Genomic DNA, 15,215 nt, shown 5'->3' on the forward strand with positions numbered 1-15,215 from the left:
TTCCAGGGATAGGGCATCCACCACCTCCCTGGGCAATCTGTGCCAGTGTTCTACCACTCTCATTGTAAAAAATGAGATACATCTATATATATAGCCAGTCTAAATCGACCCTCTTTCGGTTTAAAGCCATCACCCCTTGTCCTATTGCAACAAACCCTGCTGAAAAAATCTGTCCCCATCTTTCCTATATGCCCTTTCAAGTACTGGAAGTCTGTAATGAGATCTCCCGGAGCCTTGTCTTCTCCAGGCTGACAACCCCCAAATCCCTCAACCTGTCTTCATAGGAGAGGGGCTCCATGCTTCCAATCACCGCCGTGGCCCATCTCAGCACTCCATCAGGTCTGCAGCCAGCCCAGGACTCCGTGCCCTGCGGCACAACGTCCCTGTCCGCCAGCCCCCTGCACCCCGCACCCTGCCTGCCCAGGCCCCCCGCTACTCGCCGGCCCCAGCCCGATGTGCCACTCACTCTTCCCAAGGACACTGCCTCTGGAGAAGCCCCTCCTGGAAGCGGCCGCCAGCTCCCAGCGGGTCCCCGCGCCCCCGGCATCGCCCCCCGGCATCGCCCCCCGGCATCGCCCCCCGGCATCGCCCCCCGGCATCGCCCCCCGGCATCGCCCCCCGGCATCGCCCCCCGGCATCGCCCCCCGCCCGCTGTACCTGCTCCTCCCGGCCGCCAGGAGGCGCGGTGCCACAGGGGCGGCAGCGCCGCTCCCCACCGCGGGCGTCTGTGCCCTGGGCTGGGCGGAGCTGCTGCGCATGCGCGGGACCGGCCGGGGGGTGGTCCGCTCTGAGGGAGGCGGCCATGAGCGCGTTCGGGGCTACGGCACCGCTCCCGGGCTCTTCGGCCGCGGCGGGAGCCCGGCACGGCGGCGGCGAGAGCCTGGAGAAGATCGACATGTCCCTGGGTGAGGAGCGGGACTGGGGCGGCCGCTGTGGGCGACAGGGCGGGGGGCTCGGGCTGAACCAAACGCCGGGGCCGGGCGGAACGAACCAACGGGGCCGTGCCGGGCACCGGCGCGGGCGGAACCAACGAGGGCGGGGGGGTGGGGAGGGGAAAGGACGGGACCCTCCCACAGCGGGAGCGCAGGAGGGGCGCGGGTGGCGCCGGGGGCTGGGCACGGGAGCGAGTCCCGGCCGGGAGTCCCGGCCGTGTCATCGGGAGCAGCGGGGACCCGGGGGTTGCGATCCGTGGCGGGGAAGAGCCGGGGCCCCTTTGTGCCGCTTGGTGGTCTGAGTAGGCCGCAGCCCGGGGCGCTGCCTGCGTTCGGCCCAGTGAGGCCCTCGGTACCTGGGCCTTTGGCTGGGTAGCCCTCGGGGAGCGTTCCAGGGCCTCGCCTGGGGCTTGTAACAACAGGCATGGGGGAGGTTTGGTGGTCTCTCAGCTGGCCTGGCCTTTTTATTCTTCTCAGGTTTGGAAGTCGGCAGTGGCAAGTCTCCCGTCTAACCCCTTTGCAGTAAAAGACCAGTCACACCAAGCATGACGTCGCGTCTACCACGTACTTTCCTGTGATAATCTACCCCGTTGTCCCCTGCCCTCCTATTGCAGGGTGTGTGTGTTAGGAAGTTGCACAGACTCATTACAAACCTGCAGAGCTGTGTCTCCAGCATGTCCGAGAAACTGACATCCGCACTGTAGATACTTCAGTGAGGTATCTCAGAGAAGTTCTCTTCTGGTCCTGTGTGCTGAGTTCCCTTAACAGTCAGGGACAATTTGTGTGTTCGTGGGCTGCATCTTCCAGTTTACTTTTATTAGAAAAAAAAATTTTAAATTGGTTTTGTACACTCCAAGGCTGCTCTGTGATGCTACCAGAGCATGATAGATTGGTGGTGTCAGGAGACTTTCTTCAAAAACCAGAATCACAGTGTAAACTGAAGTTATTAATGGGGGATTTGGCCTTTGTAGGCCACCGTAAAATAAGAGGATTTGTGCAATTTTTCCCTCTGTAAATAATTCAGTGGACTTCTTTGTTTGTGCAGTGGAGATATCTTGTGAAATGATGCTTAGAGTTTGAATGTAGTGTTATAGCATTCATAGAAAACTATAAATCTGTTTTTATTTACAGCACACAGTCTTTGTTTTCAGGATTGCTAATAGAATTATTGATCCTGGCTCGTTGTGTTTTCAGATATTTTGATGTTTCCTGGCCAAGTCAGCCTTGCAGTCAGTCACTGCTACATGTCCTGGCCATTAGCTAATAGCAGATTGCAAAGGACTATTGTAGTGTCATGAGGATGTTTTATTTCTAAAGTGGTGTTGTGAAGCAGGTGTGTCCCTGTCACCCATGGCTGCTGTTCCCAAATGTGTCTGTGTCTGGTATAACCAAAGAGGAGATGCAGTCCCACATCTAGTGTGATATCAAAGAAACTGACATGACTTTAATCTAGAAGATTTTAAGATTTGAGATCTTGGTGTTGAGTAAATTCTCATATTGTAATAAAGATTAAACATGGTTGTGTTATGTGCAGCTCATCTGCAGCTGAGCTTCCAGTTTGATACTGTTTGGTATGATTGATGACTCTGCTGTTCTAGCTGTAATTGTGGTCTCTGATCGCAGGAAAGATAGGAGAAGGCTTCAGTGTGGCTGCTCTAACAAATGCATGAAGTCCCATATGTCCTTAATATACTTATGAAACTTAAGTGCTTTTGTTTAAAAAGTTGTAATCTTGTGTGCAGTAGCTTGCAAAAATAGGATTTAAGATGAAGCAGATGAACTGTGAAGCATGAAGTGTTTGAAGTGGCTTTGGTTTCCTTTGTGTATAAAAGGATAGTTTGGAATCCTTGCTTCAGGGACAACCCCTTTGGTAAAGAAGATGCTGTAGATACCAAACCCTGAGTAACCTGTGTCAGTATTCCTTGTCCTAGTAGATTTTATCTGAAATTCAATCATTCTTGCGGCAAAGTGAGCTAATTTTCTCTTAGCTTTCCTTTAACAGGATGCAGACCATTGGATAACAGTGTTGTGATTTTGGAATTTATGTTTTTTACAGTTTTCTCTGTTCTACCCCGTATTAGTCCATTTGAACTCAGCCACAAACACAGTAACCACATTTCCATCTCTCCTTGACTGAAAAAAGACTGTCCACATATTTGTGGAGGTTCCCTATTGAAACATGACATTTTTTATGAGTTGTGCTCTCATGATAAAGATGCAGTAAACACAATTTGACAATTTCCTTTAAGGTGTTCTTGTAAACAAGCTGACAGATAAAAGCTGCCACACCTTTTGCTTTGCTCTTCCCTTCTGAGCTGGCTACCAGGTCAGTGAAGGAAATCAAACTGGTGTAGCATAATTTGCACTGGACAGACCTGCTGTTCCCTTTTCGTCAGCTTGTTTCTCGCACATTCTTGAACTGATTAATAACTTCTCTGAGATGGTTTCCCTGAACAATAGATAAGGTGATTGCTTTGGATTGTAGATTCCTGGGAAGAGATGTCTTGCTTGCTTTTTTCCCCATCATTTCAGCCTTGGTGAACATCTGAAGATAACTGATGTTATCTCTGTGTGATCTTTTTTAAGTAGCTTAGGATGAAAGAACTAAGGCTGGAATTGACATTTTATCTGGACTCTGCAAAGTCTGGGGATGAGATTGGATTTACATTTTCTTTAACAATATACAAAAACTAATGGAGTCATTCAAATTAAAATTTAGTGCTGGGCTTAATGCCATGATCTTCCAAGCCTCTTGCATTGTCTGGATGTAAGCAACTGCTTCCCTTTGGCTGGGGCATCGTATTATAAAGTAAGTTCTGTAAGACGTAACAGGGACTGGATGTTTGTAGTGCTAATGTTTCTGGAACCTTAACTTGTATGTGCTGCCTTTGCAGGATTGACTGGTCTGTCTCCTGTGACTCCAGGCTACTCGGGGTTTTTATTCAGTATGTCAAATTTTATACAGTATGTCAGTTTTTCTTTTTTCTTCTTGTAGACGATATAATCAAGCTGAACAAGAAAGAAGAGAGAAAGCAATATTCTCCCAAAATAAAAAGAGGGCTTCAGCAGAATCGAGCTCGACAGTTTAGTTCACAAGGCTCCAAGTGGGGAATCCAACAGCAGAAAGGTATGTGTGCCAAACATAACATGGATTACATATTATCTTTTTTGAATTGAAAGGTAGCATAATGAAATGTGTGGATTGACATGGCCAGTTCATGTGTCTTTCAAATAGTATAATATGTCACGCTTTTGATTATAATTCAGGGTTTTTTTAAATCTATTTGGTTTTGTTTCTGATTCAGTGTGAGAAAGTAATTGACGTTTGGCCACCAGGGAGCTTAGATGCTTGAGGGACTGTCTTTGACTCGGGGAAGAATTGGCTTGCTTTCTGATTCTTCAAATTAATTTTAATTTTTGAAATTGTGATGATACTTTGCCCCTTCTCAGAGATGGACAGAACAAGTGCTTATGCCAAAGGCTGTGTATTGGGAGATGTGGAGGCCTTGCCAGAGCTCAGAGCTTTGTGCAAAAGAAAAGCATATTCATATTTGCTGGGTAGAATTCTCTTTGTAGGCCTCCCCAAAGTATCTGCTACTGCAGACTGTGATGCTGGCTCAGGGATATTTAAATGGGTAGTGCAGAGTGTGAGTTGGCTTTTCCTGGTAAGAGCTTGAGATGCAAAGGAAGTACTGTGTCAGCCTTCTTAAGCCAATGGTTTTACAGTAGAATACAAAAAGGAGAAGCCAGTGTTTTAACAGTGGAATATAAAAAGGGGAAAAAAGCCATATAGGCAGGGAGTGAAGAGAGGAAAAGTGCACAATAACAGCTTTGCTGTAGGTTCCCCTGAGTAACTCATGGGGTTTTTGATACACAGGAGTCATTTGAGAATGATTCCTAGGCTTTAATCCAGTACGTGGATAGTTCCTGCTTGAAGTACAGGCTGGTTTTGCTTGCAATTAGTTTTGAAAAGTATCTATTTAATACAGATGATCAAAATATGGAAAAATGCTGTCTGAAAAGAAAGCTTACCACCTCAATATGAGCTAATTAGGTGTTTAGGTTAATTCATGCAATTTCTTGTTTAGTAGCATTCCTTTAAAACAAAGACACCTCTGTCTGGTATACTCACAATGATCCCTGTGTTATCTTTGTCTTGCTTAGTGTTTGTTGTAGCAGCAGCTCCTCTTTAGTATCTTAGACACAAATGTCCTTAGGGATCAGTGGAATGTTGTGTTACTCAGGGCTCAGAGGAGTTTTGGTTTCTATGCAGGCCTACACAACTGTGTTACTTGTACGTCTATAATAAATTGGTGACAGGACTGGAAAAAAATTTACATCTCTCAGCCCAAGTGTGAGGATATTTGTGTGGGTGAAGAGTAAGTGAATTTAAGTTGTAGATTATCGAACATGTAGGCTCTGTTTATAATTGCAGTTGTCAAGTGCAGTTGTTTATCATCAAAAGAGCACGAAAGAAACAAGTATTAGGATTTAGAATTTTAGGAGAAACTTGACCTGTAAACATGAAACTCTAAATACTACTGTTTTGGGCAGTTAGTTTTCTCTGCTGGAACCTTACCAGCTTGCCTGCCTATGTTCTAGGAAAAAGCAAACAATTTCTTTGTAAAATTGCCAGATTCCTGACATCTTGAAACATTGTGAATATATTCAACTGTTCCCTCCTATACAGCTCTGCACGTTTTCTCCCATTGAAAACAAATCTCTTGTATTGTTTTTAAGCAGAAGGTGACATTAAATAGTTTTTCTGAGCATTCTAGTTATTAGTAGCTTACCAGTAGATTTATTGCTACTCTCTTGCTATTGAAGTTACTTGGATAAGTAGCAAATCCTCTGTGGACAACTTCAGAAACCACAAATGATCCACAGTGTTCAATTCCTTGTGGTTTTAGAAGTGGCTGCCAAACTTTCTGGAAAGAAGAGAGGAACTTGAGATGGGATTCTATTCAGCTTTTGGGGGTAAAAACAGAGAGAGGAGCATTGTTCATTTAAATAAAAGTTGTCCTTGGTGATACACAGAATGCAACTGCACAAAGCCCTGTGCAGCCTGAGGTAACTTGGATGTTTTCATTTACTTGAGCAGAGGTTGGTCTGTAGAGCTTGTGAGGTCCATTTCAGCCTAAACAGCCCTGTTTCTCAGCTTTTCTCTTGGAAAAGAAGAGCATTTGCTAACCAGCCACAAAATGTGTGTACACAGCAGTTCTCCATGGCAAATTGATCTGAGCTGGGTTCTGATCGGTGGCTTACCTCATGTCATGGCTTGTGCCATGAGGAAGCACAGCTTTATTATCAGTGCTGTTAAGTCAGATATGTTAAAACTAGATGTGTCTGTTGCTGGAGAGCTGACTCCTTAGTCTTAAATTTGTTTTTCCATCTGAGGTTCTAGAGAGGAGGGTGCTTGGCGACAAAATTTGAACATGCTCTGTATTCATAGCATGAAGCTAAATGACTCCAGACAGGGTTAATCAAACCCTGGTAACTGGAGGTACTACAGACCTCAGACTTACAAGCCTTTTATATTCAAAAGCTGTTTTCAATCCTCAGTTTGGCTGCACTGCCATGCAGACTTCAAATTGAAAACACTTCAGATGTGATACAATTCATGTGCTGTTTAATGTGATTTTGTGGGCCAATTGCTATGTTCTTTCCTCTTAAGTCATGTCTTGGGAACCACTGATTTAAATAAATAATCTTTGAAGCTATTTTGTTTTTTTTTCCTTCTAAATTAAACTGGCAATTTGAAGTTTGCTGAATGAGTAGGAAGCTGAGGGACTTTTTGTTTGGTTTGGTTTTATATTACTCAGTACTTGATGAAGTCCCATTTCAGAGTATTTTGGTAGTTTTCTATGCTAGAAGATTCGTAAGTTCTTCCTGTAGACATGTTGAATAAGACATTTTCAACAGAAATTAATGCAATGAGCTAGAGCAAAGCTATGCTTTGTATGAGAAGCTGATCATTGCTGTGCTGGGGCTTGGGCCAGACCTGCTAAAACAACTGAGTGACCAAATTGTCTTCAAGAGTAGTTGTGACCTCCACTCTAAGGCTTGAAGTGTGCAGCCAAATAACTTGTGCTGCCTGCAAAGGCATCTTAAAGCATTAATCTTTTTCTTCCAGGAGGAATTGTTGAACTTTATGTGCTTGTTGCAGGTTATGGTAAGAATCGTTTGGGGCGCAGAAAGAAGATAGCAGGGAAGAAGCGTTCTTACGGAGTCATAACTGGCCTGGCAGCCAAGAAAGCTGTGGGGTCACACAAAGGAATCAGTCCTCTGAACAGACAGCCACTGAGTGAGAAGGTAATTAATGCAACCTGGTGATTCGTGTCAGAACAGGTTACAAAAATGAAAGATGAGCGTTTCAGAACACTGTTACTGAAATATAAAATGGAGATATACAGTACAAGCTTTTATCGAATTGAGAATGTGTTAGCTGAGTTCTTGTTTGTTTTGAGTGGGCTGGATAATGACTAGGTGTGAAAGTAGTTTCTAATGCTTAGTTGGGTTGCAAGTCATGAGAGTTGAAGTACAGAAGTATATTCTGTGTGAGTATGGAGGGAATTAGTGTATTTTATGAGGAAAATTGGTTTTCTTACAGACCAGTGATTCAGCCAACTTGCAAATGCTAAGCATGTGCTGTTACAAAAACAAAAGTTTTTGCAGAATACTAAACTCCATCAGTAGGCTCCCTTCTCTGCACTGCTCCAGTGCATTGTTGCCTGCTTCATCTCATTCAGTATTGTAGAATGGGGATTGCTTTCAGATTTAAGAAGAAGACTAATTTTAAAACATGTGGAGCATGGATTTTTGTTAGTTTGGGGAGATATGGTAATGAAAAAATAGCTGCTAATGTCTGATGCTTTTTGTTTTCTGAGGATGTGCAGAATATAGAATTCATGAAATTGTAGAAGGTATTTTCAAATTACACTAGACTGTGAAAGGTAGGCAAAGCCAAGTGTATTCTAATCACAGTTTGTAAATGGAAACTGAAAGAAAAATGTTTGTGTGTGTAGAGTATACATTATGCTGTATATGTTTGTTGGTTTTTAAGAATGCACAACGGAATTACCCAGTCTTGAAAAGGAAAACAAACCTGCAGAGACAATCTGAAATGCAGAGAAAACAAGCTCCTGCCCTCAGGAGGCCTGCCCTGCTAAACAGGAGGTAAAATACCAAGTCTGCTTTTTGAACACTCCTTGGCAACTTTCCGTAGTGAATCTTGTTTGACAGGACTGAGGCTAAGAGAAGACAATAGGTACTGGCAGTAACAATATGGTCAAGACCACCTTGTGGGTGAAGTTCTACAAATCTGGAAGCCAAGAATGTGACAGACATGGTCTCACTATAAAGCCAGATGTTTGTTACAATGTAGAGCACTCAGGAAGTACCTCTATTTTTGAGCACGTGGTATTCTGCTTTCAGTTAAATCACAGGCAGCCTATATTTGAGCAACCTGATCTTGTGGAAGGTGTCTCTGCCCATGGCAGGGGGGTTGAATCTAGGGGCTCCTTAGGGTCCCTTCCAACCCAAACTATTCTGTGTTTTATGATGCTGTATGGAAATGCCCACTATGGATTTTGATAGCTCAGAAGTGTCAGCCATGGTTTAGTGAACTTTCTAAATGCCTTTATGGAAGCTGGTGCCATCTGCAGCTTCAGGGAAGCCATTGCATGTTTTATTTGTGCTGGAATTAACACGTGTTACCAACTGCAACCGAAGTGGGTTTCACTATGTGACCATATCATGAAAACTAAACAAACTTCCTTTATACGTATCAATTTTAATTTTTTTTCATCTAATCGACAATGTTTAAAGTGCTGGAGGATACTCAGCAAAGTGAAGAGCAGAATTAATGACCATATTGTCCTGTGTTGTATGAACATTAGGCTTCAAACAGTGATTTCTCCATTTATGAGTGATGTGTTTCATTCTTAGTGTGTAAGGAGACTATCCCAACTGAAGCATCCAGCCTCAAAGAGGCAGCACTGCAGATGGCCTTCTGGATGTTTTGGGCATTTCTTTGACTTCCATAGTATCCTCTCTAAGGTGTTCCCTGTGGAGCCTTTTATAACTATATTTTTTAATAAATATTACAGGAATAACATGCCATCCACTTTTGTCAGAATTGGAAACAAACTAAATCAGCAGAAAGATACTCGTCAAGCAACTTTCCTGTTTAGAAGGGGCCTGAAGGTAATACAGATTTTGGAAGAACAAGGCAATTGTACCACAGGTTCTAAGCTAACCTGTAACAGTTATATTAGTGAATCAACTTCAAATATCAAATCTAAGTAGAAACTTCAGGTGGACTGGGAAATAGCAACAGGTTCTTCTAGGGAAGTGCACTTGTTCTCTAGTTACTGTAATCCACTGAGCCTTGCTTCACATTCCAGTGCAATTGAGCTATTCTGAGGGGCATGAAACTTGTCCCTGTTTCAGGGTAGTTACAAGGTATTAATTTTTCCTTTTAAAAGTTAATGTCAGAAAGCACTGCCCAGCTTTCAGAAGTTGCCTTTGGGTGAAGAATAGAACAGAAATACATTTTAGAATCTGATTTTGGTTTGCTTTTTTAGTTACTTTGGGGTTATTTATTTCAGTTATTTTGGTTATTTAAGGATTTTTTAGTTAGTAGGATCGAGAGATTAGAGAGTGCACAGTGAATGAAAAGTGGTGGTTTTAGTTTTTATTTGTGCCCTCATTCTATGTCTGCCATAGTTGTGACTGTAAGTAGCTGCTGTTTTCCTTTCAGATGGATTGCAAAATTACAGACAGGATCAGGAACTAGACAGACTTTTCTTGCTAGTATAGTAACATTTTGATATATCTTAGGCTGATATAGTCCTCCAAAATGTTGCCATTGCTGTATTGGCAGTTCTGTTTAAATCATTTTGTGTTCTTAAAGTAATTCCTTTTCAGTGTCTTATGGAGGTCAGAGGACTCTTATCTTTGAAGTCCCTCTGAAAGTACAACCCTGTTTGTGCAGAGTGTACAAACAGCTTTAAACTTATATTTTTGAACTTCTGTATTTCCAGCTGCTGCAGTAGGAATTGAAACAGTATTCAAATCTGGTGTCTGTATTGATGTGTTTTCAGGTGCAGGCCCAAGTGCAGTCAACAGATGATCTTGATAATCAGACAGTAAAGAGAACTCGTCAGTAAGTATCTAATTTGGAAAACTTCAGTTTTGTAACACATAAGATTTGCATTTTAGCTCAGACTTCCTGGCTATGATAATAAAGGGGGGTGAATTTTTTCCCTTCTAGGCCCATCAACTAGAGTGACAGTGATCCTCTCCCTATTCTCAGTTATTTCCTAAATTATCTTCTAATTTAACCAGGAGGAGTTGGTTTGCATAAGACATTTGCAGGAATGAGGGTGAAGGTGGTAAGAGGATCACTCTAATCTCTAGCACTCATGAATACTGCATAGACTGGAAGAAAAATTCAAATGTCAATGTTCTTCTGAGCTCTTGTTGTAATTTTCCTTTTATTTAATATGCATATAAGCCTGTGAAGTAGTTTAGAAATGAAAAAAGCAGAGCCCAATGAGGCCACTGGGCTCTTCCCCCACACACTCTTCCCATATCATTCTGTGCCTGCTGGGCTCTTTGCAGGGTGTTTCTTTGGGAATATAACAGGCTGAGAAAGCAGCAGGTGCCACAGAGTGCAGTCTGTCACCTCTTGGATTTGCTGTTAGGGCCATTTTGGCCCCATCTGTTGCAAGGAAACTGAATGTTTTAAAAAAGTGAACTCTTGGGTCAGTGATGTAGTTGTGGTGCACCTTGACAGCATGTGATTTAGTGCTCTCCTGAATAGATGTAGGTAATGTAAAAGGTACAAGATTCAGTAGCCAAGTGTCTTGTAGCTGCATGTGGTCTTTGTACTGGCCAACCTTCTGAAAGCTTGCACATTCTTTGCTGGCCAGTATTTTGGACATACCTTTAAAGATACCCTGACTGAAATCTTTGCAGTTTTTGTAAGTGATTTTTGTGTTTTCAAACTAGATGGCGAACTTCTACCACAAGTGGAGGGATCCTGACTGTGTCTATTGACAACCCAGGAGCAATCATAAGCCCAATGTGAGTTTTCAAATAAGTTCTGAAATGTTCTGAACATAAATGAAATTGCTGCTTTGAACCATTTAGCAAGTTCCTTGCTGCTAGAGTTTCAGGTGACCTCAAAGTCACAGCTTCTTGTGAAGGCTTTTAAGTCTGGCCCCTTTCTGAGTGTTTCTGAGCTGTGTTTGAGCTGGATCTCACACATCATCTCCCAGTTAGGAGCTTGATGTGCTGTACAGAGTGGAAGAGTGGTGGGCTGCTAGATTTTCACCTTGTCTGTCCCTTCCAAGTCAGGCCATGTCGTAGCTGTTTTCTGCCCCTCTCTGGGTTGAAATGAATGAGCACCTACTTGATGAGTGATGGTAACAGTTCCTTCCTGATTCATAAAAATACTGCTGGACTTATGCTTAAAGAGAGCATTGCTGTATTTGTCTTCGGGAAGTTGATGGTACTGTTGTTTATAGGTGGTATATTTTAAAAATGTCTGAGTAGCATTTTCTTGGTAGCATTTTATAAGTAAGGAAGACTGTACTGATTTTTATTTTTTGTATTTAGAGGATTAATTAAACGCAAATTACGTGTTTGTCAGTAGAATTGCAGATAAAAAATAGGATGGTTTCCTGTTGGGACTCTTCTGTCTGATAACAATAACAAATGGTCCCTTTTTTAGTTCTGCCTGACTTACCTACTTGAATTTGTGCCCTCCAGCTCTTCAGCCAGCCTGGTCAAATGGTTTGATGAAAAACACATATCTCTGTCAGCATTAAGGCTTTCTTGCATAAAACACAGGTTTGTCATGTCCTTTGTAACATTCTTCTTTCACAGTTCCCAGAAATTACGATTAACTCGTAGTCCTGTGCCACCATTTCTGATGAAGAGGGACCAGTCTGAAGAGAAGAAGATTCCAAAAGGTGTTCCATTGCAGTTTGATATAAATAGTGTTGGAAAACAGGTAAATGCAGTTTTCATAACTGTGGAAGTAGTTTGAATAAAAGCCAGTGAGGGAAGCACTTTCCTCCTACACTCGCTAGTGACAGAAAGAGGGAACCAGTGACTACTTGGTTTCCACTTCCGGTCTTTCTGCTAACTTGCTGTGTAACTTCAAGCAAGTAGCTAAACTCACTGTTCCTGTTCTTCTAGTTTGTGCCTTGCATGCCCACGTGATTTAAATGGGATTTAAAATGTTGAATATTTCTAAAAGGCTTCTAGTGTTCCTGCTGTGCTTATATCAGCAACTGTGAGTAATTCAGGGACGAGCTGCCTTCAGCTGTGTGACCTGCATGGAACCCTGGCAGCCGAACTTATAGGGCAACTTTTGCTGTCCATCTAGGAAAAAAAATTAAATGTGATGATGTAACAGCTTGAAAGGAGCAATTTTTCACAGGTTCCATGTACACAGGCAATTTGGTACAGCAATCCTAATGCTGTCATTGAAGGAATTCTTAGAGGGTAACAGAGTTAGATGCTGTTCTTGTAATCAGCTCTTTAGTACCAGCTGTAGAAAACTGCATGGAGTCAGGGCATTGATTTTCATTTGTTCCATCAGGAATAAGAAGTATGTCAGAAATGGTCTACCACTGTACTGTAAAATTAATTGAACTTTTGGATTAGACTTCAGCTTGTTGCCTCAGCTGAGTAAGCTGGAAAACAACCTGCATTAAAATGGTAAAAATACTGCATTTGTTGAAGTTGCAGAAAATCTGTGTGGGGAAATGTGTACTGGAAGTTCCTTTTTTCAGTCTGTCTGTCCTCAGTTTAACTTACAATATTTTGAGTAGGCTTTGAGTATTGACATTATATACCTTGTGTTCTCAGTGAATTCTGAGAATGCAAGCTCTTGATGTGTAGTCCAATCTGATTTTTAAATGGTGTGGGAAGTGACAAAATAGCTAAGTGAGGCAACTAAGGAGTCAAGTGATGATACAGACTAAAGAAAAAGTTATTCTGTCTTCATTACTTTGATTAAATTAACCCAACACCTTTAAAGTTTTCGTTAAATGACTTTATTTTTCAGACAGGGATGACGTTGAACGAACGATTTGGGATCCTGAAGGAGCAGAGAACAGCACTGTCTCAGAACAAAGGAAGCCGTTTTGTAACAGTGGGCTAACCTGGCAGATGGACTTGGGCATTGAGCCCACCTACCTAAGACCCTGAGATAAAAGTGGGCAGAAGAATACAGCATATGTCACTAGAATTCTCCAGACATCTTGCTAAGATGGTGGCAGAGCTATCTCTTTTTATTACTTTTACTTGGAATGGTAAAAGACTTGATGCCCTGAGGGAGAAAAAGTGGAGAGAAACTGATCCACCATAGTGGCACCATCACCTGGTTGGAAAAGATTCTGTTGCCCAGCTGAGTTCTTTGACCCCTCTGTTTTAGTAAAGATTGTTTAAGTGTTTAATTACAAACCCCATTTTAGGGTTTTTTAGGGACTGCCTTTGAGCTCTCTTTCAGACTCCAGTTTAGCACAGAGCCTCAGTCCATGGATACTTTGGTAGCGATGTAGAGGCGTTTTTCATGGGAGCATTGGTTCTGTACTTCTTTGTGCTTTTAAAGTTCCATTTTTTTCCTTTCTTGAAAACTGTTTTGCATCCTCACGTTCACGAATAAAGCTGTTAGCTGAGACCCAAAATTTGTAACTGGGATGGAGACTATTCTACTCTTATCCTTAAAAGTGGTCCAGACCATATACCATATTGGAGGAATACTGCAGAGGCAGTGTGAGAGTCCTTTATATTCCAAATAGCTCAACTTCATCATCCTCCTCTGTAAATGGAGTTTATCTGTCTTCTTCTTAAAATTTTGATTTTTATTTCTCTTTGAAAGGTTTTTCACAAACTTAATGCAATAACGTAATGTTTTTGAATAATTTGATAGGAGAAAATACAGCAGTTCACAAGGAAGTCAGCAGTATGGTAGAGTTTCTTACCCTCCCAGATACTGGATTCTCATCCTGCATACCTTGCCCCAGAGCATTTTCTCTGACTCTTAAAAATAGCTGGAGGCAAGTAATCTCATGGCACTTGTTTGTTTATACCAAAGAGAGGTAAGATGTGAAGCTGATCCGAAGTGGTCAGACATCTGGAAATGTCTGAAACTGAGGAACATTGCTGGAGGAAAGCCCTCAGTTTGCCAGCATGTGTAAGGCATTAGGGAGGAACATGTAGCCACCTGCTTTAAGCATAGCTTTGGGCATCAGAATATGCAGGACAGTAACAACTGGGGCATCCTCAATCTGAATTTATATAATCCCTAAAAGTGAGGCACCTCTTCAGAATTGCTTCCAGACCAGGAACTGGTGATCTTGGCACTGCTCTTTGGCAGGGAGGGTTAGGTACAGTCAGGCAGAAGAGTGGCTGGCTTTGCTGCATCCAGGAATGTTTATGGTGTTTGAAGCTGGTTTAACTCCTTTTCACATTCTTGAAGAATTTACATTGGACAGAGTTGGTTTCCTTGTGTTTTTATCTCAGATTCCAAGTTAACTAGCATATACTGGCAAGTTCAGCCTTGAAGAGCATTTGACAGCAGAAGGGCTTTTTTTTGTATAGTTTTGAAGTCAGAGTGCACTCTGATGCTAAGCTAAATAGGACTTAAACCCTTATTTTTAATGTTGAAAAATATACCTTAGAAGCAAACTAAATGTAATGGTGTTAAGGTTTCTTTCTCAATTACTAGTAGGATTTTTTTTTTTAATAAATGTCCCACTGTTAGAGTTTGAGTAGATGAAGTGTAGTCAGTCATCCTGTTTCAGTGTATACATTTTCCATGTGCCAGGATGCAACAAAAAAAATTCTTTTGCATCAACCTAGATGCAAAACATTGATGCAGTGCATCAAAAAATGCTAGTTTGTATTTAATGAGAAGATGCTTTACACTGTACCTTTTGGTATTTTTTGGAGAAGTTACTACATTTGATCTATTCTGAAGCTGTTAATTTTTTTTTAAATAAAAAGTTACAGGTTTCATATTGTCTTGTTCCTGTTATAACCACCTGGGCAGTAACCTGGTTATGTGAATTTTCTGATAGCTTGCAAGGGGTTCTTACTGGTTAAATTTTTATTAAATATTTCAAAGCTCACAGCAGGAAGCAACCTAACATAAAAGAGGGCTCACTCTCTTAATACTCAGACAAGGAAGCACTTCTTGGGAGTGGCACAGTAGAGGCTCACTTGCATTTAAATGTGTCAGCTACTAATTAATGTTTCAGTAGC

At 42.1% G+C, this 15,215-nt stretch overlaps 2 protein-coding genes across 2 annotated transcripts in view; one reads left to right on the top strand and one right to left on the bottom strand.

The window, feature by feature from the left end:
- RUBCN (rubicon autophagy regulator) overlaps positions 1–732 on the bottom strand; it is a 30,944-nt gene extending 30,212 nt beyond the window's left edge. The window contains exon 1 of the mRNA XM_069024774.1: positions 658–732. The gene's annotated coding sequence lies outside the window, so the exon portion shown is untranslated. The remainder of the gene's footprint in view (positions 1–657) is intronic.
- A 40-nt stretch (positions 733–772) lies between these two features.
- On the top strand, positions 773–14,969 carry FYTTD1 (forty-two-three domain containing 1). Its single transcript, XM_069024264.1, has 9 exons — positions 773–905; positions 3,928–4,059; positions 7,099–7,244; positions 7,996–8,108; positions 9,041–9,137; positions 10,037–10,098; positions 10,947–11,021; positions 11,826–11,952; positions 13,015–14,969. Exons 1-9 carry the CDS (start codon positions 803–805, stop codon positions 13,108–13,110), a joined length of 951 nt encoding a protein of 316 aa, XP_068880365.1. The 5' UTR covers positions 773–802; the 3' UTR covers positions 13,111–14,969.
- Positions 14,970–15,215: the final 246 nt, after the last annotated feature.

This window comes from Aphelocoma coerulescens, chromosome 9 (genome assembly GCF_041296385.1).
Source record: "Aphelocoma coerulescens isolate FSJ_1873_10779 chromosome 9, UR_Acoe_1.0, whole genome shotgun sequence".
NCBI classification, from domain to species: Eukaryota; Metazoa; Chordata; class Aves; order Passeriformes; family Corvidae; genus Aphelocoma; species Aphelocoma coerulescens.

Bases quoted from the DNA above. Each gene is read 5' to 3' on its own strand.
- FYTTD1 (XM_069024264.1), top strand. From the start codon at position 803: ATGAGCGCGTTCGGGGCTACGGCACCGCTCCCGGGCTCTTCGGCCGCG. The intron at 11,022-11,825 runs GTGAGTTTTCAA...CTTCTTTCACAG, and splicing joins GGAGCAATCATAAGCCCAAT to TTCCCAGAAATTACGATTAA. The intron at 11,953-13,014 runs GTAAATGCAGTT...TTTATTTTTCAG, and splicing joins TAAATAGTGTTGGAAAACAG to ACAGGGATGACGTTGAACGA.